The sequence below is a fragment of the Ursus arctos genome, unplaced genomic scaffold (assembly GCF_023065955.2).
Source record: "Ursus arctos isolate Adak ecotype North America unplaced genomic scaffold, UrsArc2.0 scaffold_11, whole genome shotgun sequence".
In the NCBI taxonomy this organism is placed as follows: Eukaryota; Metazoa; Chordata; class Mammalia; order Carnivora; family Ursidae; genus Ursus; species Ursus arctos.
Genome location: NW_026622775.1, coordinates 69,952,456 through 69,978,024, shown reverse-complemented (window position 1 = coordinate 69,978,024; position 25,569 = coordinate 69,952,456). Strand labels below are relative to the sequence as shown.

At 57.5% G+C, this 25,569-nt stretch overlaps 1 protein-coding gene across 6 annotated transcripts; it reads left to right on the top strand.

The window, feature by feature from the left end:
• Nucleotides 1–934: 934 nt before the first annotated feature.
• On the top strand, nucleotides 935–22,463 carry SORBS3 (sorbin and SH3 domain containing 3). 6 transcript variants are annotated; one of them, XM_026519023.4, is made up of 21 exons: nucleotides 935–1,456; nucleotides 4,037–4,193; nucleotides 4,447–4,564; nucleotides 6,029–6,222; nucleotides 7,049–7,112; nucleotides 9,252–9,290; nucleotides 9,757–9,850; nucleotides 11,841–11,928; nucleotides 12,177–12,263; nucleotides 12,362–12,415; nucleotides 13,203–13,289; nucleotides 13,868–13,914; nucleotides 14,321–14,460; nucleotides 14,670–14,722; nucleotides 14,848–14,894; nucleotides 15,078–15,192; nucleotides 16,649–16,774; nucleotides 17,974–18,264; nucleotides 19,062–19,162; nucleotides 19,707–19,813; nucleotides 21,622–22,463. In XM_026519023.4, exons 2-21 carry the CDS (start codon nucleotides 4,092–4,094, stop codon nucleotides 21,681–21,683), a joined length of 2,016 nt encoding a protein of 671 aa, XP_026374808.2. In that variant the 5' UTR covers nucleotides 935–1,456; nucleotides 4,037–4,091; the 3' UTR covers nucleotides 21,684–22,463. The 6 variants fall into 6 exon arrangements, with proteins under 6 accessions (XP_026374808.2, XP_044247083.2, XP_057166199.1 ...); XM_044391148.3 differs by having other exon boundaries at nucleotides 4,007–4,193; XM_057310216.1 differs by having other exon boundaries at nucleotides 979–1,456; nucleotides 4,492–4,564; nucleotides 9,784–9,850.
• Nucleotides 22,464–25,569: the final 3,106 nt, after the last annotated feature.

The following is a 25,569-nucleotide window of genomic DNA, read 5'->3' as shown; positions in this document are numbered from 1 at the left end:
ATGATGTGGTTGGAAACACCCTAAAGTGCATGGTGTGGCCTCAGGACACCAGTCTTACACCCAGTAGGCATGCAGTAAACGTTTTCATATTTCTATTATTTATCGTTGATCATTCCCCAGATGGATCTGAAATTGCCCAATAACTACTTGCTATTTGGTTGGTTTGGGCGACCCAAGCCAAGGGCTAAGAAGTACTCCAGTTTTTCCATTACCAGTAAGCATTCCAGTTAAGCACCTTCACATTCTATATAATATGCTCTGTGCGGACACAGAGGCTTGGGGGAGAAGGCAAAGACGGGATGGCCAGAGGGATTGGGAGCCAACGGGCGCAGGCTCTTGGGACTGGTGTCAGAGCAGCGGGAACAGCGGAAAAGCAGCAAGATCAAAACAAATACGGTGTATGGGAACACCAAGACCCTGGTAACCCCATCCCCGCCAAAGGGACCCCGCCCTCATCCTCTTAGGGGCGCGGCACGCCCAGGGGGCCGCTCCCTAAGGCCGATTTCCTCCCAGGCTGCCCTCAGCGGTGCTTGCACGTGTGTGAGCATCCGCCCATTTGCTGGTGCACGCGCGTCTGTGTGAGTGTGTTTGTTTGCACACGCCCGGACGCGCGTTTACGAAAGCACAAAATCTCCCCAAGTGGGGAAGGAGGCGGCGGGACCTTAACTCGGCCCGCTGAGCCACTCTACTTGTTGGGGCGCCCTTATCTGGGCCCCAGCCTGTCTGCATCTCGGCCCTGTCTCCGAGGCTGCCGGCCCGGTATCAGTTGCTGGCTTGACCCAGGATCTCTAATCATTCCCGCCCTCTGTCCTGGCTCCGCCGTGCAGGGCTCCCTTCCCACACGCTGGAAATGTCGCTGGAAACTCTGAGTGGCGCTCTCCCCCCCCCCCGCCCCCCCCCCCCCCGCCACACACACACACACCGCTCGGACGCCAGCCCTGCGGTGGGGGCCTGGGAAGGCAGCTGGGAAACCAAAGCGGGCTCCCCGGGGACACTCGGCGGCCCCTCCCGGCGCCGCCCGCGGCCGGCTCGGCCCCCTCAGCAGGGGGCCACTTCGTCCCCGCTGCGCGCCCAGACGGAGGGCACTCGCACGCCCCAGCCGGCCGGCCAGAGCCCCCGCCCAGCAAGCTGGAGAGGGAGTCGCCGGCCCCTCCACCCTACGCGCGCGGCCCACAGAGCAGATTGGAGGGAGACAGACTGCGCCGCCCGCCCGCGCGCCTGTTGCGGTCCTCCCTCCCTGCGCGTGCCCTCGGCCGTCGATCCCCCTCTTCCTCCTCGGGCGCCCTCCCTCGCGCAGCCCGTCCTGACCCGGTCACGAGGGCGGGCGGCACAGCCCGAACTACTCCCTGCCCTCCCACCTCGAGGGCCTTCCGCGGCCGCACCAGGCAGGAGCCGGGCAGAGATGCTCCTGCCCTCCCCGGCGTCCTCAGTCCGTGCCACCTGCTCGCTGGGGAAGGTAGGTGCCGGGAAGGGGAGGGGGCAGAGAGGAGGCGGGGGCCCGCGGGCTGGGAGGGACCCGTGCCCAACCCGAAGGGAAGGCAGAGTGCCCCTCCCCCTGGGGTCCTCGTTCCCAACTCCGGGGTGGAAAGAGATAAAGAAGTCCAATCTGGAAAAAGCGAAATTCAAGAAAACCTGTCTTTGTCCACGTGGGCTCATAACTGGAAAATACCTGCAAGAGCTCCTAGGCCAAGCCCCCAAGGTCAGGGCTATACTTGGAGGTGGAAAGGAGTCTGCCAATTACAGACAGTGGAGCGACTTCACATCTTCCAGCTCTTTGGGTGAAGGACTGCCAGAATTCTGAGAGGTGCTCCTATCCTCAGATTTCCTGGCACCTCTCTGTCCTCTGCCAGACGCAGGACCAATGCCTCCATGCCCCCATCTCTCTATGAGAAGTCCCTTTCAGTTTCTCCTGGCACAGCCACTGAGAGAAAAGGTGCAGTCTTCCCCCACGTGCCCCGTCTATCGCTGGAGGGTGCCTGCCACAGGCAACAGTGTTGGGGAGGGGCAAGCTGGGCCACCAAGGAGAAGCAACCCCTGAAAAGTTGGATGGTATAGGGGGACGGCCTGTCTTCCCCATCCTACTAGAGGGCAGATTGGAGGGAGACAGACTTCTCATTGAACAGGGAAGGGTGGGACAGGAGGAGAGGGAAGGAGGCCTGGGTCAGCTGATGGTTGGGACTGCTGATGCTGACCTCGCAACTTGGTTTCAAGCAGTCAGCTGGGAAGGGAGGGGTTGCTGCTAGGAGCCAGCCTGCCCCAGGCCTCTGGATCTCCTGCTCTCCCCTGCCTCAATTTCCCCCTCAACGGGAGGGAGAACAGCGGGAACTGGGGTGTGTCTGCATGTTTTGCTTTTGGTCAGAATCCTAATTGGATCCAGCTGGTGAGCTGCCCCTCCTCCAGCCTCAGCCCTCACTCCCCCCACAGCCAGGGATGGGCATGGAAAAGCTATGTCTCCAGTGGGTCTTTCAAATGTCAGAAAAAATCCCCACTCAGAACAGAGACAGGGACCTGCCACCAGCCTTGTCTGTACCATCCAGCCCTCGTGGCCTAGGCAGGAACTGGGTACAGCAGTAATCACAGCCCCCTATTGTACCTTCACCCCCTCTAGTCTGCTGTTGCGTTGCTCATATGAACCCCCACTGCATACCCCCCAACTACCATTCAGCTGACATCCCTCTGTACCCACAACTCCCATGCTGCTCACATACCTCCCGCCCCCATGGTATCTCCCACGAGTCACATTCACAGCACTGCACTCCCATTCCACCACACACAAACACAGCACCTCACCAGGCCCTCTGGGCCTTCTCGTGAGCCCCCAAACCCCGCAGTCGCACACAAGCCTAACTCCGAACACATATGCCAGAATGGGTCCGGCCCCAGTGGTGGAGGCTGGCTCAGCTCCGGTCGGGTCCAGCTGCACAGGTGAGGAGGGTCAGGCTCCGCACCACAGCCTGCAGGGTAGAAAAGCCCTGTGGGACAGCCTGACCACCTCCCCCTCCTGGGTGCCTGCAGTAACCTTTGCATGGGAAGGAAGAGCCAGGCCGGCCAGGCAGGCATGGTGCTGCCAGATAGACCCTCTGTTCAAAAAACCCTCTGGAGGATAGGAGCACCTGGCTGGCTCAGCCGGTAGAGTGTGCGACTCTTGATCTTGGGGTTGTGAATTTAAGCCCCATGTTGGGTGCAGAGATTACTTAAAAAAAATCTTAAAAGACAAAACCAGCCTGGAGGTATAAAAGAAAGTGGTGTGTGGGGGTGGGGGACACTCAGCACCACGCCTCCATGAGCAAGTCTAACTTGGCTCTTGTCCACTGCTTTGCTTTCCATCCCATCCCTCACTGGCACCCTGAGCCCTCTGAGACTTCAGTCCCAGGGAAGAAGGCCAAAGAAGGGAGCTGATACTGCTTTGAGCTCAGAAGGAGTGGTTCCTGCTGCCTGGAAATGCCCCCACATGCTCCCCCTCCCATAACCTTGGCCCCGTTGGGCAGTAGGCAGGTGGCCTTGCTGTTGTTCAGGGCCTCTCCCGCAGCCCAAGTAACCCCTTGTGCCTGCTGGCAAGCAGATGCTCTCGGAGGGACTGGAGGAGGCAGAGGGAACTAAAACAAAGTCGTGAATGCTCAGGCCCTCCTCTGCCAGCAGCCCCAGTTCCCTCTGCCTTCCCTCTGGGGGAGCAGGCTGCACTGTGCGGTGAGAGCCCCAGAGGGGCTGGCCAGCGGGCCGTGTGCCCGAGGCTTTGTCCAGCAGGCCCACTCCTGGCCAGCCTCCCTCTTCTTTGCCTAGCTTCCCCCTCCCCCACTCCCACCCAAAGCTCCTGCCCGGGCCCTAACAAGCAGCCCATTGTGCCTCTGGGAGCCAGCATGGGCAGCCTGCAGGCCAGTGCCCACAGAGGCCTGTTTCCTGGGTCCTTGAGCTCCCCCCAGCTGGCCTGACCCCCTCCCACAGCTGTCCCCTCCTCCCCCAACCCCAAGGTTGAGCCCAGAGGGCACAGGAAGTCTGAGCCCAGCAGGGCTTTCCCTTCCCCCTTCCTTCCCCACAGAGGACACACAGAGGAGCAGCTGGCACACCCGGAGCCCTCCAACCTTGATCCAAGCATGCAGGCCCCACCCTGCAGCCTCGCCACAGGTCTAAGCCTGGACGACTTCATTCCCGGCAATATCCGGGCCCACGGAGGGTCGTCCTCCCGGGGGTCACGGGTGAGTGAGACAGTGAGGAGAGGGTTCCTGTGGGCCCAGAGTTGATGGGGACCTCCAAGGACAGGTGGGGGAGCAGAAGGATTAAAGGAATGGAGGGAAGGGGCAGAAGATAGCTCTAGAGAGCCTAGTTGGCTACCTGCAAAGGGGTCGGGCTGGCCCTCCAGCCCTCACTGTGGGGTAAACTGTGTCCATGCTTCCCACGCTTCTGCGGAACCTTCGGGCCTGAGCTGCTGCTCCTGGCCCCTCCCCACAGGTGCCTGTGATCCGGAATGGTGGCTCCAACACCCTTAATTTCCAGTTTCACGACCCTGCGCCCAGGACCGTGTGCAATGGGTACTTCCCCCAGAGGAGAGATGCTTCCCGGCACCCAGGTGGGTCTGCTCGGGAAAACCTGTTCCAGAAGCCCCACGTCAGGGGTGGGGGGGATCAGAGCCTCCTGGGCCCTGCCAACTGGCACCACCCTGTGATGGGCAGGAGGGGCCTGGAGGGCTCCTGAGGTCCTGGGCCTCTGAGCTCAGCTAGCTGCCCTTCTCTGTGTGAGCACTGATGGCCCGTGAGTGTGAAATCTGCTGAGGGAGAGAGAGGGCTGACGCATCCCTTCCCGTCCCCCTGCCCCCCCACCCAGTGCTGGGGGAAGGAAGTGTGCAGGGGACACGGCCTTGGGAGGCAGGGGGACCTCTAGCAGTCTGGGGAATAGCTTGGACTGGGGATGGAAGGGTGGAGGGATGTGAGCATATGTTGGTTGTAGAAAGAGCAGGGGGCCAAACCCCACAAGTCTGTACTCAGCCAAGCAGAAGTTTGGAGAGGCAGCTCTGAGAGCCGGTCAACCCCTGGGCTCGTACAAGTCATCCCAGCCTGGGCCATGGGGTCCAGAAGATCTCAGGACCTCCTGGGTGCTGGTCTACCCTGGGAGCCCCTTTTCTGAGGAGGGAGACGTCTTTTATTGAGCACTCCATGCAGACCGGCACTGTGTCAAGTAGTTTACTCATTTAACAAACAATTGTTGAACCTTAGAACATATGGGACACTGAAAAGTCACATTACCAGCCTTCTCTCATTTAATCCCTTGATGTCTTGGAAAGATAAAGCACAATTATCGACCTCTTCCCAGTGAGGGACCCGAGTCTTAGAGATGTTCAGTCACAGAGGCTCAGCTGAGATTCAAACCCTGATCCTTCCAGCCCCAACAGCCTTATGCGGCTACTCTGGTGACTTGGGGGCTGAAGGTTCTGGGGAAGTTGAGGACACAGTTGCCATGTCTGGTGAATGAGTTTCTGTCCCTTAGCAAGAGCCTTATGACTATGTGTCAGGCACTGTGCGGGCACGGTCACACATACTAGGTCTCTCTGGATGTTTGCCATGATTACCCTCGTCTTACAGACGTGGAAACGGAGGCACCGAGAGGTTGCTTGCTGTGCCGCAGGTCACACAGCTGGCAGAGCTGGTGTCTGAACTTTTTGTCCCCCCTTCAAGCCAAGCGTCTTTTCTGCCACACGCTGCTGCCTTCCCAGCTAGGACTGTCCCCAGCATTCTCTGCAAGTAATGATTCCCAGCCCTCATTCTGAAGGCTTTTGAGACAGCCCACAGAAAGGACAGGGTGGACACGGGCGCGGATTTCTCAAGACAAAATCCATTTTCATTCACTTTTACTAAAAATAAACAAAGGCCTGTGGTCCTGCTGGGGTTGGGGAAGAGCCTGCCTCATCAAGTCAAACAAACAAGGAGATGTTGAACCTTTTGAACCCATGGGATCAATGTTCTGAAGAGCTCAGAGACAGACCAGTCCAGGTGGGGCCCCTGCCTGTTGCTAATATTCTGTTGCTCGTTCCTCACAGACCCTGCTTGGTATCAGACCTGGCCCGGTCCTGGAAGCCGGCCCTCGGGGAGCCAAAAGACCCCTGCCTCCCAGCATCCCCAGAACTGGTCAGCCACGTGGACCAAGGACAGCAAGCGTCGGGACAAGCGCTGGGTCAAGTATGAGGGAATCGGGCCTGTGGATGAGAGCGGCATGCCTATTGCCCCCCGATCTGTGAGTCCAGGGCTGGGGGCCACTGATAGATGGGGCCCAGGGACCCATGCTAAGCTCCACTTCTGTGAACTGAAGTGGGAGCAACCAACAATGCACCCAAACCATTTCAGACTAAAGCAGGGGTTCCACCATGATGGATTCGGGGGGGTGGTCATCAGTAACATAAATTACAGGCATTCTTGTGGTCTGAATTGCACAAGTGGTCTATGGGGGGAAGGGAGCCCCTGCTGTTAGGGCTGCCCCGGGCAGGGACCACCTCTGTTCATAGCTCCAGGGCCTAGCACCGCCACTGAGTGAATGAGCCGGCAGAGTCCTGAGTGAGATGCCCTCACACACTGCGGCAGGCATGGAAGGAGCCAGGGCCCAGGCTCTGAGGGGCCTGCCCTTCGTCCACTCCCATGCCTATCCTGAGCCAGCCACCTGCCTTCAGTTCTGCATCTGAAGCTGAAGTTGGTAACATACCTCCCAGGGCTGTTTTCAGTCTCAGGGGGGCAGGAACTGTAAATGCCATTCTACCCCTAAATTATTGCATTTATTTTTCATTACCTAGAAATACATGTTTGTTGTAGAAACATCAGAGATATAGAAAAGCAAAGAGAAAAACCAGAAACCACCCCAAATCTCACAGCCTCGAGATGGATCATCACTGAGGGAGATCCTTCTCCACCCCTTATTCATACGTAATGTGCTATATGAAGTTACTGTTATTAGACCTATCACAACAGCCTGCTCACTTCAAGGGTGGCCAGAGAAAGGACTCAGGAAGGGAATACTTCCGTGGCTTCCTATTAAGAGGGTGGCCTGACTTTGTCTTTTCTGGTCCCAGAGTGTTGATAGCCCCAGGGACTGGTACCGGAGAATGTTCCAGCAGATTCACCGGAAAATGCCAGGTGAGACACCCTTCCAGGGCCCTCTCTCTGCTGAGTGGGCTCTGGCATTTGGGGCTGGGGAAGGGGGGGGCAGAAAAGGGAACTTAGCCTCTCAGGGAGGTCTTCTCCACCCACCCCAGGCTCAGTGGTGGGTCCTCCCTAAAACAGGCCAAAGGGGAGGAGCCTCCTAACTCCTTTCTGTCCTTCTGGACAATGACCAGACACCGTCCCTGGTCTCCTCTGAAAGTACCGGGAAGCCATGAGGTCACTCATATGTTCAGTCAGTCCCCTGACTAAGTAGTGAGCACTTACGGTGTGCTGAGCACATTCTAGGTGCTGAAGATGAGACAGGGAATAAAAAAGAATGTCACTGCCCCAGTGACGCTTAAGACAGAGGGAGAATAAACAGACACGTATGTAATACGGCAGATGGTGGTGAGGGCAAGGGAGAAAAAGGAAAGGGCAGTGCCCAGTACAGGCTGGTCATGGAAGGCCCAGATAGGTGGCATCCGAGCCAAGAGCTGAGGGAGGAAAGGAGCCAGCCCTGCAGAGCCAGGGGAGGAGCAGAGACCCAGAGGCAGAAGCGGACCTGGCCGGTTCTGCAGCAGCAAGGAGAGGCTGGACTGGAGTGACAGGGGCATTGGTGGGAGACGGAGTCAGAGTCATGGGATCTGGTCATGGAGGGCCTCTGGGGCCTGATCAGGGCTTTGGCTTTTACTCTGCAAGAGCTGAGGAGGCAAGGGGAGGTTCTGAGCAAAAGAGTGACATGCTCTGGAGGCTCACTCTGAGGCCCGCTTGGAGAGGACGTGAGGCAGTGGAGGACACAACGGACCGCTTAGGGGGCCCGGCTTTCATCCAGGGGAGAGGCCAACAGTGTCTCAGAGCAGGGTAGTGGCAGCGGGCCTGGTGGGATTCTGGAGACAGTCATGAGAATTTGCTGATAGATTGGATGTGGCATGAAGGAAAGAAATCAAGGATGACTTGAAACCTGAGCAAGTCAAAGGATGTTGCTTCCAAATTCAGGGAACAGGGAGGCAGCTTCGGGCTAAGAGGCTTCAGTTTTTGCTGAGGTCCATCTGGTCGGAGAGGTCAAGTAGGCAGTTAATATGCAAGTCTGTTGTTCAGGGGGTGAGGCCTACGCTGCAGATGGAAACACCTGGGATCACACAAGAAGATTTTGATTGAAAGCTCCCCAACTAATTCTAGTGTGAATCCCCGCAGTAGATGGGGCTTTTTAAGCCAGAAGACTAGACAGGATCGCCTGGGGAGATGGACAGAGGCCCAAGCACGGAGCCCTGAGGCACTTGGACGTGCAGAGGTTTGAGAGAGACTACGCAGGTACAACAGAGAGGAAAAGCAGAGGGTCTTCCTGAAGCCAAGTGAAAAAGGAATTTCAAGGAGGAATGATCCACTGTGACAGATGTTGCTGATGGGTCAAGTATCTTGATTTGGTGACATGGAGGTCACTGTGGTCTTTCTTAAGAGCGGTGGGGGCAATCGTGGTGGAGCTAAAAACCTACTTACCAAAAAGGGGAACTGGAGACAGTGAGTTAGTGATGGCCAACTGTTTGCTGCAAAGGAAAACAAAACAATCTGGGAGCTGGAGGATGGTATGGGATCTGGAGAGAGGCATTCTGGTCTGCATTTAAGACAAGTGCTGTTGTGGCACGTCTGCATGCCAAGGGGCTCAAGTGCGTTGGTGGGTCAGTAGCTTTTCCTAGGAGGCCCCTGAAAGTCGTGAGCGCAATGAGGAGTGGGTCTAGGGAAAGGGGGAAGGACAAGCATTGAGAAGCGGGTGCAGAAAGGGAAGGAGAGAAGGGGAAGTGGAATTTTCCCAACCTGATGTGGTGAGGGCAGGTTTACAAAGGTCAGGGAAAGGCTGTGTGTGGGAACGCCGGGAGGGAGGAGCAGGAGCTTTGGGCAAGCCCACTGCCTGGTTTGGCTCACTTGGGCCCTAAGCCTGCCAGAGGCATTTCAAACCCTCCAGAGAACTGCCCTCCTAATTCCTTCCCTCCCTCGGGACATTCTTCAGGCCCTGACTCAGCCCCTCGGCCCCTGCTCTAGGCAGGAGGATGGCTGCGAGTAGCTGAGGCAGCCTCAGGGGGCTCGCCATCCTCGCTTGCGGCCCCACCCCTGATCTGGTCCTTTCTGCTCCCGCAGACCTGCAGCTGGACTGGACCTTTGAGGAATCACCCAAAGGTGAGGGGGGCGGGTGGCCCGCCCGGGTGGCCCGCCGCAGCTTAGTGCCTGCATCTGCCCATCTTGTAAGCCTGGCTTTGAGGCTCCCCAGTTGGCTTAGTTCACCTTGAGAAGTTCGCCTAGGCCATTTCCGGTGAGCTCCAAATCCCCTGGGAGGTGGCGCTGAAGAGCCTCAGCTTCACTGTCCAGTGAGTGTCTTCGCCCTGGCTGTGCTTTCTCTGGGCTTCTCTCTCCTCGTCTGTAAAATGGGGACACTAGCTGCCCCAGAGTTGTCACGATTTAGTGACGAGTGTAAAGCTCTTGGTGCAAAGCCCCCACATAGTGGTCCAGAGCACCCCCAACCCTGTTCCCACAAGCCGCACAGGAGCAGGTATGGGAGTGAGTGGGTGTCAGAATCTTCAGTGCTCACCCAGGTACGCTCAAGCTCAGCTCTCACCTCCCCTGGCCTCTCTTCTCCCACCTTCAGTGGCTTCCTCCTGTGCCGCCTCTACAGACTCAAGGCACCCAAGGCCCCCGCAAAGACCGGCTGCCAGGCCAAGCCAGGCCTCTTCTCTGAGTGGGTGAGCCATCCTGGGAAGGGGGCCCAAGGGCCGCAGAGGGGCACTGGCTTCCTGGCGGGGACTGGCACCCCCTCGTGGCCACTGATGGTACAGCATCTCCCCACCCCATCTCGCCGCTCCGCTTCTTAGGGTCTCCACCACTCCAGATGTTCTCTCTCCTCCCTGCCAGGGCCAAAGGGGAATGAAGGGCTGGGGTGGACTTTGCACCCATTCCTGGTCAGGAATGCCAGTGCTGCTTTTGTGGTTGGCGGGAGGAACTCATCATGCCAAAGATCCACAGGTCATAATGGGGTGGAGAGCAGGGTGGCCCATGGCTAGGTGTGGACCTGTGGCCATTTACTCCAAAGCCTGAGAGAAAACAAAGGGTGTAAGAGGATCCCAATGTTCCTCCCAAGTGGGGGAAGATGAGGATGAGAGAGGAGCCCTTCCACATAAGTGAAGGATGTAGTCTCTTTGCTCTGCACAAACCACGCAAGCCCAGCCCAGGCTTCCAGGGACCTGGCGGGAGGCGGGGTGGGGGGCTCAACCAGACCTTGAGAATCAGCAGCTTTGCCTCCAAGTGAAATCAATGAGTTTCTTATTCCTTTACAGGAAGGGATTACCCTCATGAGCGTGGCCATACCTGGCCTGTGGCTCTTGGCATAATTAATAAGATAGAGGCTAAGAGCTCAAGATTTGAATCCAAGTTCAGATTCAAGCTGGTGTGCTGCCAATAGCCATGTGACACTGGGCAACTTTACCAGTCTCAGCCAGCTGCTGAGGGGACCACACGGTGGTTGTGAGGGTTTAGGCACATAGCAAGTCTCCATGTGTTATTATTTTTTAAAAGATTTTATTTATTTATTTATTTATTTATTTATTTATTTATTTATTTGAGAGAGAGACACAGAGAGAGTGCGTGAGCATGAGCGGAGGTAGGAACAGAGGGAGAGGAGCAGAGGGAGAGGGAGAAGCGAACTCCATGCTGACCAGGGAGCCTGACATGGGGCTCGATTCCAGGATTCAAGGATCATGACCTGAGCCGAAGGCAGTCACTTAACCAACTGAGCCACCCAGGCGCCCCTCCACGAGTATTATTAATATACAGGCTCAATTATGACTAGAGCTCCCTAAATTAGGAACGATGTATTCTATCCTCATTACCAGTGGTATTATTAATATTATTTCTAAAATAGAGTCATAGTTACACCCAATAAACCCTGACCCTCGTCAGACATTCCGTCATTTGATAAGCTTGGTACAGTGGTGGAAACGTCCAGACTCAACAGAGTCTGGCACACTTAAGCCAGCCAAGAAAGGAGCCCTGGAGGGGAACGAAGGCAAATGTGACAGTGTGGAGCCTTGGTGGCTGGAGTGGTTTCACAGATGACATCACTGACTGCAGCACCCCCAGGGAACTGAGGCACAGGGAACAGAAATAGCTTGCCCAGGGCTCCCGAGTCAGGGCTGCAGGCCCTTTGCCCTGCCTGGTTCTCCTTGGACTGGGAGGTAGTCCCACCCACACCCTTGGGCATGTGTGCAAGGCCGCTCGGCTGTGACAGCCAGGAAGACCAGCTTCATCAAAGCTGCACAGACATACATAGCCACAGCTGTGGGGCCAGACTGAACACACATGCAGGGTATTTCACTAAGGCCAGTGGGAGGGACTGGCCTCTCATGGAGCAGATGCCTGTGTTAGGCCTTCTGGGCGGTTCACAGATGTTCCCTCACCTGAGCTTGGCCATACCCTCACCAAGGTGGGACTCCTTCTCATGTTACAGGTATTGAATCTGAGGTTCTGAGAGCTCAGTCACTTGCCAAAAGGTCACAGCTAAGTGGTGGAGCTGGCATTTGAACTCAGGGCGCATAACTTTCCATTGTGTAACACTGCTTTCATAGGCTGTCAGTAGCAGGGGGCAGAGGGTGGTGGTAGCGTGTGCAGGGCTGTGTTCTCACTTACTCCTTAGTCTCCCTAAAAGGAAACTGAAGAGATGTGCTCCCCTTTCTTTAGAAGAAGCTGGGACCCCTCTGAAGAGTTTCCTAGAAGCACCTTCAACTGTAATCCTGGAGCATCCTCCCTACACCAGACCCCAAATCAGGTAGCCTGCCCAGCCTCCTCCCCTCACTGCCCCTGGCACTGTGCTCTTCGGCCAGACCCCTCTGCTAAGAGCACAGATAATGCCCTTTCAGTTGGGGGCCTGTCTTGTGCAGCTGGGAGAGCCCAGAATCCTTAGGAGGGCACTGGCAGGCAGAGGGGTGAGGCGGTGGCCTACAAGCCTGCTTTTTGAGCCTGGAGAGTGTCTTGGTACCCCTCTGCTCAAGCTGATGCCCACCTACTTCCATGCAGGTGCCCAGACGCCAAGAGAAAGCAGACAATGTCTGGACGGAAGATTCTTGGAACCAGTTTCTGCAAGAACTAGAGACTGGGCAGAAGGTGAGTGTCCTGCTGTCCCTCTGAGAGTGGACATACTCCTTAGCTAGTGCATTTTGGAAAGAGAGTTCACCCCTCTGACTCACCCTTCCCACCCTTAGCCCAAGAAACCGCTAGTGGATGACCCTGTTGAGAAGCCCTCCCAGCCCATTGAGGTGAGTGCCGCAGGATAGGGTGGAGGGGGAGGGAAACAGCTATGCTGGGGGACGAATGAGGGAGACTTCTGGGTGGTGTTAGCCCCAGTGACCATGGGCAAAGGCCACAGACCCAAAGTTCTGACCCTCTCCAGTCCCATACAGTTTACCTCTATATCCCCAGCACCTGGGACAGTGCCTGGCATTACAGTATGCACTCAAATGGGTGTTGAATACGTGTCTATTGACCAAAGCAGGAGCAGAGAAGGAAGTGGTCAGTGTGGACTTGTCAGGAAGTATTCTTGGAGGTGGAGCTGGGCTCTCTGAGTTGGGAGGGCTTGGCCGAGCAGAGAGAGCGCTCAATGGGGGAGTGCAGAGCAAAGGCTGGAGGGTCAGTGGGAGGGAAAGCAGGTGGAGTACAGGCTGTGGAAAGCCGCAGAAGACTTGAGAGAGGAAATAAGGAGCTTTATAGGCTCTTGAACAGAGAAGTGACAGGACAAAAGGCACTATCAGGAAGTACTACGGTACTATCATGTGCGTAGGGATGAGTGAGCTGGGTCGGATGCGAGGGCCAGTGAGAAGCTGTGGAAGGGCCATCCTGACACCCTGAGACACCGCTCCGGGCAGGCCCACAGGCAGGGAGCGGGTCCTGGCCCCGGGCCCTGAGCCTGCCCTTTACCCAAGCACAGTGTGCTTTGCTTTGACCTGCTGCCCACTAAGTTTCTCACATCTGACCTTCCATCAGTGCTCCCCCACTGTGCCCCCTACCCACCCACTGCCCAAGTCTCTCCCCATAATCCGCCCCCAGGTCTTGCTGGAGAGAGAGCTGGCCAAGCTGAGCGCGGAGCTGGACAAAGATCTGCGGGCAATTGAGACCCGGCAGCCGTCCCCCAAGGTACCGGTCTCCCAGTCCCCTCCTGGGTGATTCTGGGACCCGGAGACCCCCCCCCCCCCCCCCCGCACAGCAGCGGAGCGTGGTTGGGAGGGACGGGCAGAGCAGAGGTGTCGCCTCCAGCCGCACTCGGCACGACCTTGGACGGACTTCATCCCTGACTGCAGTCTCCTTTATAAAATGCAGGGCGTTGACTTTTCCAAGTGACCCCTAAGAACCCTTTCAGGCCGATTCCACGTCAGCCTGACGTCCGGGTGCCGGGGGCTCCCCGCCCCCACCTCGCCCCGCCGCCCCACCCCCGACCTCAGTCCGCGGGGACCCCAACCCTTACCCGGCCCCGGTTTCCTGGGCCGGCCTCCCCTCTTCCGCCACCCCACGGTTCCTCCCCCCGCTCCTCGGCTCCTCCCGGGTTCCCGGCCGGCCCGCCCTCCTGCGCGGGCGACTCTAGGACCCCGCGTCCCTCCCACCCCTCCCCACCCCTCCTGCCCTTCAGAGCCGCAAACTTTTCCGGAGGCGGCGGCCTCGGCTGCCGCGGGGACCCGGAGTCCCGGGCCCTGACCGCGCCCCGTCTCCCCGCACAGAGCTCCCAAGTGCCCCGACGGTCCCGGGAGCCGCGGCCCCCCGCGCGGTGAGTGGCCAGGCCGGGCGCGGGGGACGTGGCGCGGGGCGGCGGCGGCCGCGCGGGGAGGGGGCGAGCACCGCAGAGGGCGTGGGAGGAGGAGCCTGGAGGCCGGCGGGTGGGCGCGGAGGGAAACTGTCCCCGCCCGAGGACTGGGTGGCCGCGGCCGGCGGCGGAGCGAGGCCAGCGGAGCCTCGCGCTTCCCACGCGCCCTCCCGCCTCCCGCGGCCCCAGGCCGCACCCTTTCCCGGCCGCGACTGCTGGGGAAGTAGGACATCCTGTTGAGGGCCCGGGACGTGGGAGACGCCTTGGGAGGAAGCGGCGGGAGACAGGGGGTGATATTGGGGCGGCAGGGGTGAGTGGTGTAGGGTGTGAGGCCCCAGACAGGTGGCTCACGCACTGTGTGGCCGCGCAGCCCGGCCCCCGCCTGGAGCTCCAGTTCCCCGAATGCACTTTACCGGGGTTCCTCCCGGCCCCTGAGCCCCCACAGAATGGCGGATGGAGCAAGCCCCTTCCTAGGTCGCAGGGACTTTGTCTACCCTTCCTCGGCGCGAGGTAAGGACCAGATCCTGCTCTTTTCTCGCCCAGAGGCCGGCCACCGTGCATCCGATATGCTGGTGCTCCTTGGGGGTGGGGCGGGAGGAGGACGGTCATAGAGCCCCCTGCTAACACTGGCCCTGTCCTGGGATGGGGGGAACAGAACCCCAACCCGACACCACCCCCCAGACATGGCCTTCCCAAGCTGAGGTAGCACTTTTTCACAGACCCTAGTGCCTTTGAACGAGGGGGCAGCCCAGCCAGGAAGGAAGAGAAGAAGGTAAGGAGGGGCGGGAGCATTAGGGTCAGGGTGCATGGGGATCTGGAGTGGCTCTTGTGATGGCTCTTCTAGACCTGCCACCTGCTTCACTAAGGTGACTCCCTCTGTCCTCTCTCCCTGCCCAGAGGAAGGCTGCCAGACTCAAGTTTGACTTCCAGGCACAGTCCCCCAAGTAAGTGCCCTTCTCTCCAACTCCCCCCCCCAAATGTCTCAGCACCCTATGGGAGGAGAGGGAGGACAGGGCTGCCTCCGCCTCCCCCCGAGGGTGGAAGAGACTCTGGGTGCACTAGACAGGGTCTGAAGGGAAGGAGTGGGAGGACCTCACCTTGCTGTACGTCCTTGCCCTGGCCTGCAGGGAGCTGACTCTGAAGAAGGGTGATATTGTCTACATCCACAAGGAGGTGGACAAGAACTGGCTGGAGGGGGAGCACCATGGCCGGCTCGGCATCTTCCCTGCTAATTATGTGGAGGTAAGCAGAGGAGCAAGCAGGAGCCCAGCTGGGAGGGTGCATGCGTTTGCAGAGACTTAAGAGTACAGACCCCTTCATCCCTGCACAGCCCCTCTGTGGAGCTGATTGCTCCCCCACATCTTACCGGCTTCTTAATAGGTAAAACTGTGAACTCCAGGGGGCAGGGGCCAAGTCAGCCTCATTCATGCCCTTGGCCTCCCGCATGGTTGGGCCCAGTGCTTTGCCTGCACTCAGGACATGTTTCTTAAATGAGCCCATGGAGAACCACATGACCCCGCTCCTGCGCCAGAGGCCACCAGCCCAGACTTTCACCATTCAGCATCCATCTCTCTCACGCTGTCTTTGGGAAGGATCCTGAGGGCAACTGGCACGAAGTGTGTGACAGCTTACAAATCACATATATATTCATCACTTCCCTCATGTGTATCGTTCCTCTCATTAACCTGAGAAGTGATCAGTCATCCCCATTTTACAGATATGCTTGCTAAGGTTCAGAGACAAGTGGTTAAGTGCAAGATCCAGAAGTGTCTGGCTGGCTCAGTCGGTAGAGCATGCAACTCTTGATCTTGGGGTTGTGAGTTCGGGCCCAGCATTGGGGGTAGAGTTTACTTAAAAATATGATATCAGCATTTAATGATATAAATTTCCCTCTAAGCACTGCTTTACCTACACCGCACAGATTTCGATATTTTGTTGTTGTTGTTGTTTTCACTCAACTCAAACTACTTTCTTATTTCCTTTGTGACTTCTTTGACCCCTGGATTGGGTTGTTGTTTAGTTCGGGCTCTCGATTTCATAAGCATCAGTAGGCCTCCCCTACCTTCAGAACCTCGCTCTGATTCTGGAATTCCACAAGGTATAGCCAGATTTCCATGGTATCAGTAACTTACATCTCAGTATGAACTAGTTGGTATCAGTAACTTACATCTCAGTATGAACTAGTTGGTATCAGTAACTTACATCTCAGTATGAACTAGTTTATTAGCTTCTTGATTTTTTTTTTTATGAGTAGGGTGAAGCAAAGAGAACATGGGGATTCTGGGCACCAGGTGCAGTAGAAGGGAGGGAAAGAGGGACATTTGGTTCTCAGCCGTGATAAAATGTTAGATCCCCACTTTCAGATGAGGTGTGCCCTGCTTTTTGAAATTCCTCATTTACTTATGGCCTCCATTTTAAGCTCTGTGTTAGGACTGGCTTCCATCTTTGCTCTGACATTGCCTACTCCACACCTCTAGGGGGAATTCTTCCTCCAGTGGCCTTCTGGGACTAACCACCCTTTGGCTGTGCTCACCCTGGCCACCCCCACGCTTGTGTCTGGTGTCCGTGACCTCGCTGGCCTTGGGGGCAGATCGCGCTCATACCATCATCTCTTTGTTACCTCACTCCCCTGGGAGCCCCAGGTCTGTGCCCAGTTGCTGCCTGGGCTGAGTCTTTCTCGTGACCTTTCTTCCTGCAGGTGCTGCCTGCAGATGAGATCCCAAAGCCCATCAAGCCCCCAACCTACCAGGTGCTGGAGTATGGAGAAGCTGTGGCCCAGTACAATTTCAAGGGGGATCTGGAGGTGGAGCTGTCCTTCCGCAAGGTGCGGCCCGGCAGGAAGTGGGGGGCCGGGGGGGCGGTGAAGACATAGGTAAATATGTGTATTAAAAACATCTTTTTAAAGAGTCACGTGTGCCCATTTTCACACAGTATTTAAAATTTTTCCTAATCTCTCTGGATATGTTTCCCTTCATTTAGCCTATTTTTTTTTTTAAAGTTTGAAACTTCTAGAGTAGTTGTGGATTTTTTTTCAGTTGCAGTTTGGTAGGCTGTGAGGATCGCAGTCAGCATTTTTAGAAGAACAGAATGGAAATGTTAGAATGTCCTGCATGTAGAAAGGGTATCTGATCAAACTTTTAAGCGGCTACATATATACCCATGCACGTGTGTACTGGCTTGTTATTAGGGCATATTTTTCCCTGTAGATCATGGTCGAAGTAAGTTTGAGAAATGTCCCAGAAAACAGGGAACTGATCTCCGTTTGGTTGATTTCTGGGGCAGAGGCCATGCATGCCCCTTGTGAATGTCCTCCGGAAGAGGTGGCCCCAAGGAGAGAGAAGGAAGGAGGTGGCTGGATGGAGAGAGGTGGGTGGCAGGAGATGGCTGGAGACCACCCTCCCCAGGGCCACCTCACCCAATGTCAGTGAGCATGTGGGCTGGAGGACACACTGGCCGCCCTCAGAGAGTTTGTGTTTTGAGGCACTGGCGATGGCTCACCCAGCGAAGAGGCGGGGACAGGACCATGTCATGACAGTGGTGGCTCGTGCCTGTGCAGTGCTTCTTGCCAGGCTGCCACTGACAGCCTTTGCTCCTCACAGCAACAGGATTGTTATCCCCACTAAACACGTGAGAAAACCAGGCTCAGAGAGGCAAAGTAACTGATCCAGGGCTGCACGGCTTGGAACTGGCAGAGCCCAATCTGTTAATAGCCACCAGAAAGCTGGGGAGAGGATGCTGTGAAGTCCGAGGGGTAGGTGTCGGGTAGGCTTCCCAAAGAGGCTGGACTTGACCCACACCCAGTGCGGAATGTTGTGGGAAGAGCCCAGACTTCTGGGCTCCCTCAGGCAGCCTGGGCTCGGCTCCCCACTACCACTGCCTCATGATGTGATTTCCTGCTGACCTGCTCTGAGATGGCTCGCTCTGTGCAAGGCGCTAGGTCTACTGGAGACAGACCCCAGGGCCCCCTCGGGTCATGGTGCCCAGGAGGGCCTTGTAGGCGCTCATGCCCTTCTACACCCCCAGGGGGAGCGCATCTGCCTGATCCGCAAGGTGAACGAGAACTGGTACGAGGGGCGCATCTCAGGCACAGGGCGCCAGGGCATCTTCCCCGCCAGCTACGTGCAGGTGTACCGCGAACCCCGGCTCCGCATCTGTGACGACGGTCCCCAGCTCCCTGCGTCTCCCCGCCTGACCACCGCCCGTCTGGCTCGTCACTCTGGCTCCCCGTTAACGCCACACAGCCCAGTGGATCCCACCTCCCCCCGCCGCACCGGCTTCTCCTTCCCCACCCAGGAGCCCGGAGCCCAGACCCAGGTAGGGTGACCTGCCTCAGACCAGAGAACTGAGCCTGCTCCGCACACTGTTTCCTCCATTCCTTTGGTGGGTTTGCACTTTGGAATCCTTCCTGGTCTGCCCCAGGACAGAGCAGTGGGAGAGCTGGGCAGAGCCTTGCGTGCAGAGCCACCCTTGCCTTGTGGCCCTCAGAGCTGCAGCTGTAGCGGGGGAGGCGTGGGCCAGCCAGCTCTAGGTGTGACCCCAAAGCCAGTGCAGGGCTCCTGACCCTATAGACTCCAGTCTTGTGATCTGCCTGTATCAGTTTCTGGGACACGGTCACGTGGGGGTCAGAAGACTGCCATTCACCTGCCGTGTGACCTTGGGCGGGTGATTTACCCTCTCTGGCTTTGGGTTTTCTCAGCTGTGGAACAGTGGTAGTAATTCCCCCCTGGAGAGGGTACTTGGGTACGTTTGAACTAAAAGTTTGTAGTCCCTGATGGGTAAAAGATTTCATTGGTCCTCATGCTGAGGTAGCCCGTGAACAGGTGCCTTCGCGCCTGCGCTCATCCGTTCCCTCCGCAAGCTGATGTGAGCGGCACGGCCTCCCGTCCCCAGCTTTGGGCTGGCCTTTAGAATCAGACATCTACCCTCCCTGGGCCTCAGCTTCTGCACGCCTGTGAAGCGAAATGGTCAAACAGACCTCTCTGTGCCTTGGGGATTGAGAGGATAAGATGGGGACAGGATGAGAAATGCTGCTGCAGGGAAGGTGGGAGGGCCCGTGGCACTCTCCTCCCTCATGCTCGTGTGTGCCTGCCTTTCCTCCTATGGACCCCCAGGGTCTCAGCACCCCTGGGTCAGCTCTGTCTCATCCTGGAGGCTCCAGCCGTCCCCTGGACCTGGGAATTCCCCCAAACACCACTCAGATACACTGGACCCCGTGAGTACCATCTGGGGACGCTTGGTCAGGGGTGGAGTGTTGCTTGACAGGCAGTACTGAGCACACTGACCGCCCCCATAGCCTGGTCCTTCCACCTTAAGACGGATTTGGTAAACTCGTACCGCCGGCACTAATGGATGATTTGGTGGGGGGCCACTTGTCTGTGATGGTCCTGACCTGTCCCTGCCAGCCCTATAGCCTTAAAGCAAGCCTCCCACTCTCTGCCCTTCGGCCTCCGTCTCCTCACTGGGTTTCCAGCCCTGAGGTCAGTGCATGTGTGTGTGAAGTGTGGGAACTGGTAGAACAGACTTGAAGGCAGTGGGAGCTCCAAGGAGGAGGGGTTGGGGTGGGTAGGGCTTGGAGCACAAGGAGCAGGCCTGGGGGATGCATTGAAGCCAGAGTCACCATTCTAGGAGCTGGGCCAGGGGCTAATGGGATCATCTGTAAAATTAAGGGGATGTGGCAACACTTGGGTTAGATTCTCTGGGCCTGGTCTGAGGCAGGGGCCAGGCTCCAGTGGTTGCCATGATGCTGTCTCCCACAGGTATCGGGCGATGTACCAGTACAGGCCCCAGAATGAGGACGAGCTGGAGCTGCGGGAGGGGGACCGGGTGGATGTCATGCAGCAGTGTGATGACGGCTGGTTTGTGGGTATGTGGGCCTGGTGGCTGGGCTGGGGGGCAGACCGGAAGGGGGTATCTACCCCTGGGTGGGATAGCTGGGGGGTCCTGGGGGGTATGACCCGTGGGGCCAGTCAGAAAGGGGTATCTTGGGGGTTGCTGGGGAGATTTGGGTGGGCTGCCACTGCCTGCCAGTGCTGGTTCAGCAGAGATTGTGGTCTGACAGATGAGGCCAGGTCATTGATGAAGTCAGTGCAGACTCGGGGCAGCAGCGTTCCCAATCCTCACACCCCTGCTCCTTCCCACCGCATACCTGTCTCTGGAGCAGTTTTGGGGGAAGGAGCCTGTCCCCTGAAACACTAAGTTCCTGATGGAAAGGGCCAAGCCTCAAGTCTCACACCCATGTATCACCCCCACTCCCCCCAGTTTGCAGCTGGCTCCCCAGTCCTCAGGGCTGGCCCTAGGGCAGCTCAGGCAAAAGACTAAAGCAGGAAGCCTCAAGTTGGCCTTGGCCTGGTTCAAGGTGACCAGCCCAGCAGGCTTCACATGGCCTTTTCCTCAGGGTGGGCAGGGCCATATAGGCCTGAGCAGAGCTGAAAGCGTGGCAAGGCTGCCTGGGAAGAGGTGGCCCCAACGGCGGTCTCTTGACCTGGCAACCCATCCTTTCTCATCTGAATCCTAGCACCTCATTGCTGACTGAGTTTCAGACACCCTGCAATTATGGAGCACTAACTTGTTAACAGTTCTTGCCTTGGCGGGGGGTGGGCTTGGGGGGCACATTCTTGGTTTACTCTGTACACCTCTGCATTTGAATTTTTTTTTTTTACCACTCACAAAGTTTTGCAAATATAGACAAAAAGAAAAAGCACCACTTTTGTGGGATTAAAGCCACAACTGCTTTTAGAGTAAAGGTTTAGAAAGTTCAATGTCTTAGTCACACTAGCACATTTCTTTTTTTTAAAGATTTTATTTATTCATTTGATAGAGAGTACAAGCAGGGGGAGCGGCAGGCAGAAGAAGGAGAAGCAGATTCTCCACTGAGCGGGGTGCTCGAGGCAGATGCTTAGCCAACTGAGCCACCCAGGTGCCCCCACACCAGCACATTTCAAGTGCTCGGTAGCTACATGTGGCTAGTGGTTATCACTTCAGGTAGTGCAGGTCAGGGAAGGCTTCCTGGAGGAGGTGGGGGAGCTAGGCTTTAAAGGGCAAGTGAGGCATCTCAGGCAGCGCAACGGTATCAGCAAGGCCTGGGGGCAGGGTGAGCATGGCCTGCTCCTCAGGAAGTCAGGATGCCAGCCTGCCAGAAAGGGAAGGTCAGGACTTTAATTTCATTTTACGTTCCTATATCTTCTAGCATTCTCCCTTCTCCACCCCAGAACACGGGTTTCTTTGGGGTTGTAGCAGACCAGAGGCCTGGATTTTACTCCCACCTCTTCCCCTAAGCAATAGAGTGCTTTGGGGAATTCATTGGCCTTCTCTTTAGGCCTTGCCTGCCTGTCCCACCTCTAAATTGAAGGTGAGATCAGTGAGTTTCCTCCACATTTAAGTTCTGGATTCAAACTCCTGCTTCCTAGCTCTCCTGAGGAAGGTGGAGTAATCCAGTGCTACGTGCCAAGTTATAGGGGACTCAAATTCCAAGTCCTTGAATTTAGAAAGTGTAGCGTTGTCCATTTGCCCACTAGGGGGCAGAAATGAGTAAAACAAATCCTCCCTCCCCGGGACGGGGACTCCACCTGCAGTTCCGGGCACTGCCAGTAGGGGGAAGGTCACTCACCCCTACATTCCTACTCAAGAAGTCTGGGGAATTCCGTTTATGCTTTTTCTCTTTTTCTCTTTCAGGTGTCTCCCGGAGGACCCAGAAATTTGGGACATTCCCTGGAAATTACGTAGCTCCGGTGTGAGTGGTCTCCGTGGCAACTCAGAGTCCAGCCAGGATGGGGTGGGGAGCAGTAGCACTTACAGGAGGGAGAGAGGATTCCCCCCCCTCCATCCTCCTTCCCCAAGACCTGAGCTGCTGGCATCTGCAGACAACCCCAGCAGCTGTTCTTCAGAGCCCCCCCTCAAAGCCCCCTGGACTGCTTCCCACCCACAGTTCACAAACATTCCTCCAGCAGCCTTTTTATTTCCTCCCCTATCCCACTCCCCAAATATAGAGGTCTGCTTTGAACTGGAGACTGTTTCCAGGCCTTCTTGAGACCAGAGCCTGGAGCCCCCCACCCCGCCCTGCTATGGCGTTTCCTTTAACAGGGACTGGCTCCCAGCTTCACCCCCATGGGGTTCCTCTACCAAAAACCAGCTCCCTCACCTAACAGAGACCAAAGGCCGCCTCTGCCTAGAGCGGATTCCTCCCCTTTCACTCCAGCTTGCCCACTGCCCCCTTTGCCTTCCTGCTTCCAGCTGGGTTGGGAGTGAGGTGGGAGGGAGACACAGCACCTCCTTAGTGCCCAAGGCCTGGCCAGAAGTCTTGCTCGAAGGCCCCCTCTTCCCCCAGGCTGCCAAGCCCTGGGCTGTGCGTGTCATCGTGCTGCTGTTAAGGCCCAGGAAGGGCTGGGCCTCAGAGGACTGGCCTACGCCGAGCGTTCTCCGGGAGACTGAGGCGCACTGCCCTTCTGCCTCCCCAGCTCCTCCAACCCCCACGTCCCCTCTGGAAGAGAATGTAAAATAAATCTGGATGCCAGGGACCTTGCCAGTCCTTTTCCTTCCCGGCAGGAGAGGGCTCCTCCTGCTTAGGATTGTGGAATTCGTTCTGCACTTGGCTGTGCTGGGAACCAGGTGGGGCTGTGAGGCTCTGTGTGAAAGGGGAGGGTGGAAAAGCGCCATCACTGTCTGAAGGTTTCAGCCCTCAGGTCGCAGGCAGAATGGGGCAACCCCCAGGATCAGGCAGCCATCTGACAGGCAGCGCCGAGAGCCAGCGTCGCAGGGCCCAGGGTGAGCCCGACCGTGGGGAGAAACCAGAGCGGAGCTGAATGCGGCCTTGTGTGCGGGCTGCTTTGATCCCGGAGCCGCCGTGGGGTTGCTGGACTGGATGACGTTTCTAGCTGTTGTGCTCCTAATGTTTTCCTTCTGTGCGCTCCATTTCCACACCAAGCTCTCGGAGCTCTCCCGTGTGTTTGTTTACTTTCTTCTTTGGGCTCGGGTTTTTGCGCCATCGATTGCGGGAAGCTGGGAGTGGTAGGGCACGGCTCGGCCAAAGCAACTCTTCTTGCCCAGGACTTCAGAGTCCTGGGCTTGTGGCTCCTGCAGGGTGACGGCAGTGACCCAGGCTGGGCCTGGCTGCTGTGCTAAGGAAGAAAACTCCATTCCTTGGCAGCTTCCAGGAGTCGAGCAGGGCATAACGTGCTGCATGTGTGTTATCTGATGTAAGCGTCCCAATGACGGGGGTAAGATTCCATTTTATGGGACGAGAGACTGAAGCTGAGAAATCAAGTTGTCTGGGTCACATCATTATAAAATGCGAAGGTCCGACGACTCTCGCCACCTCTCTGCACAAAGCGTACTGAACACCCAGGCAGGCCTTGTCCTGCACAAGGAAGGTCATGCGTGAGGCCAAGGACTTCCCTGGGTTGGGCCTCTTTTATGTTCTTCCCGGCAGTCCTGTCTGCTAGGCCTGTCACTTGGGGCACCCCCACCCCAGGTGGGTGGGAAGAGGTGGTGGGGCCTAGGTCTGCCTGAGAATGACAGGGCCATAGCCTGGCCCCGGTAGTTTCCTTGAGCCTGGGTGTGGCCCGGGCCCCAGTGCTGGTTACACAGCAGCTGGAAGAACAAGACCTATGTGCACTCTGTTCCGTCCACCCCAGCCCTCACCATGATCTGCTCCTAAGTTGGCAGGTCCAGCCCCTCTTGTGGAAATGACCGTTCTTCAGGAACCCACTGGCCTGTTCCTGATCCCCGTCCCAGCTTCTTTGCATTCCCTGATGCCCTCAAAAAAGATACCAGGGTTGACTGAGACTTCCTTTCCCTGGGGCAGAAACCAAATCCACACCCTCGGCAAATCACCCCTAGGCCCTTTGGCTGTCTGCATCACAGCCTGGCCTGTACAGTGCCCGCCTCTGTGCCTTGACCCAGCGTGAGGCCGGAGGGGAGAGGAGGGTCACAGGGCCGAGGGGGACCTGCGGAGTCTGAGTCGGAAAGGGCTGTAGGCCCCTGCAGGTGCTCATCGCATTGGAGAGGTGAGCCCCGTGACTCGCCCAGGGCTGCGGAGTTGCTTAGAGCAGGAGAGTACTACTCCCTTCCGGTCCACGGGGTCTTGCCCTTGGGTCAGTCGCTTTTGTCTTGGTCATGAGTTTTGTGAACGCAGAACCCACAGAGCAGAAATCCTGCAGATTAACCTGGAGATGCTAGGGACTAGGGAAAAGTCAGGAGCACAAAGGGATATCAAACAGAGGCCCTGCCACAAATTGGGGGTGAAGGAAGGGAAATTAATCCAATCATCCAAACAATATTCGTTCGACATTTATGGAATGCCTGCTGTGTGCCAGGCATTTTGCTGGGCTCTGGGAATGGAGCAGTGAACTAATCACCCCCACCCCCACCCAGCCCCTGCCCTAATTGGAACCAGCAGCTTTATACGGGAGGGCAGTCCGCCCACAGGAGGCTAAGGTATGCACTAGCCCCATCTTACCCATGGGGAAAGTGAGGAAATTACCCGAGGTCACACAGTAAGAGGCACAATCTGAGGCTAGGTCTGTGTGGCCCCAAGGCTGTGCTTGCCTGTCCTGCAGTTTCCTGCTCTCTCGGGGGCTTCCAATCTAGTTGGGGCGGTAGCACATGTGTCACACAAAGTAGCCCTTCCAGGAGGCCCAGGACCGGTTGGTGGGAGAGTGGCTTACACACCCTCAGGGCGGGAACAGGGGAGGTCGGCTGCAGTCTGCCAGTGGGTCAGCGCAGGGAGGATGAGATCCAGGGCACAGGTAGGCGGGAAGAGTGGTGAGGGCACTCCTTGCAGAGGGAACTTGGAGGGAATGACTCATACCTGAGGCAGGCAAGTTACAGCTGTGCCCACAGGTGTGCTTCTCTGAAAACAGAGCAGCCTGACAGAGTGCAAAGTGGAGACCGATGGGAGATGTCAGAGCCCGCTGCCGTGGGCCCTGAGGTCTCTGGGTTGAGGGTTGCCAGGTATGATTCTGGGGAACCATTTGCCAGATGGTTCTGAGCTGGTGCCTGGGGCCTCTCCTGGGCTGCCCTCTCCCTCTCCCTAGAGCCTGGGTTCCAGGCGGTTGGTTGGCAGAAGGCTGGCCACATGGCAGCGAGGGCTAGTGGTGATTGTTGGGGCTGGCCCACCCCCCAGGCAGGGCAGCAGAGAGGGTGATGGGAGGGCAGCCAGGAATGGAAAAGGCATCAGCCCAGGAGAGTGCCCGGCGACCGCCAGCCAGGATCCCCCCAGCTCCTGGGCCGGGAAGGTCGCCCTGAGCCGAGCGGGCTTGCGAGGCATCTCTGGCAGGGAAGCTGTCGCAGCCCCAAGAGCCCAGCAGCCCGCAGCCACCGTTGGGGACCGGAGCTGAGGAGGGCGCGGGGGCCGCCCGGGCTTGGGATCTGTGGGTGTCGGGGCTGCATCCGCGCCAGCGTCGGAGTCGGAGCCGCGAGTGGGCGGAGGAGCCAGGCGGACAGCAGACAGACCCAGCCGGCCCTCCTCCGCCCCGGCGCGGGGTGTGGGGGTGCTCGAGGGCCCGGGTGAAGGCGGGTGGGCGCGGCCGGCCTGGGAGAGCGTCAGGGGGCGGCTGCCTCAGCTGTCTGCGCAGTGGGGCTCGCGACCGTCACCGGAACGCCTCCCCCGCCCTCCCGGAGCAG

What these genes read in the sequence shown, in the direction of transcription:
- SORBS3 (XM_026519023.4), top strand. Translation starts at nt 4,092, where the DNA reads ATGCAGGCCCCACCCTGCAGCCTCGCCACAGGTCTAAGCCTGGACGAC. An exon ending in AACTAGAGACTGGGCAGAAG is followed by an intron (nt 12,264 to 12,361) that starts GTGAGTGTCCTG and finishes TCCCACCCTTAG; the next exon opens with CCCAAGAAACCGCTAGTGGA. An exon ending in TGGAGCTGTCCTTCCGCAAG is followed by an intron (nt 16,775 to 17,973) that starts GTGCGGCCCGGC and finishes CTACACCCCCAG; the next exon opens with GGGGAGCGCATCTGCCTGAT.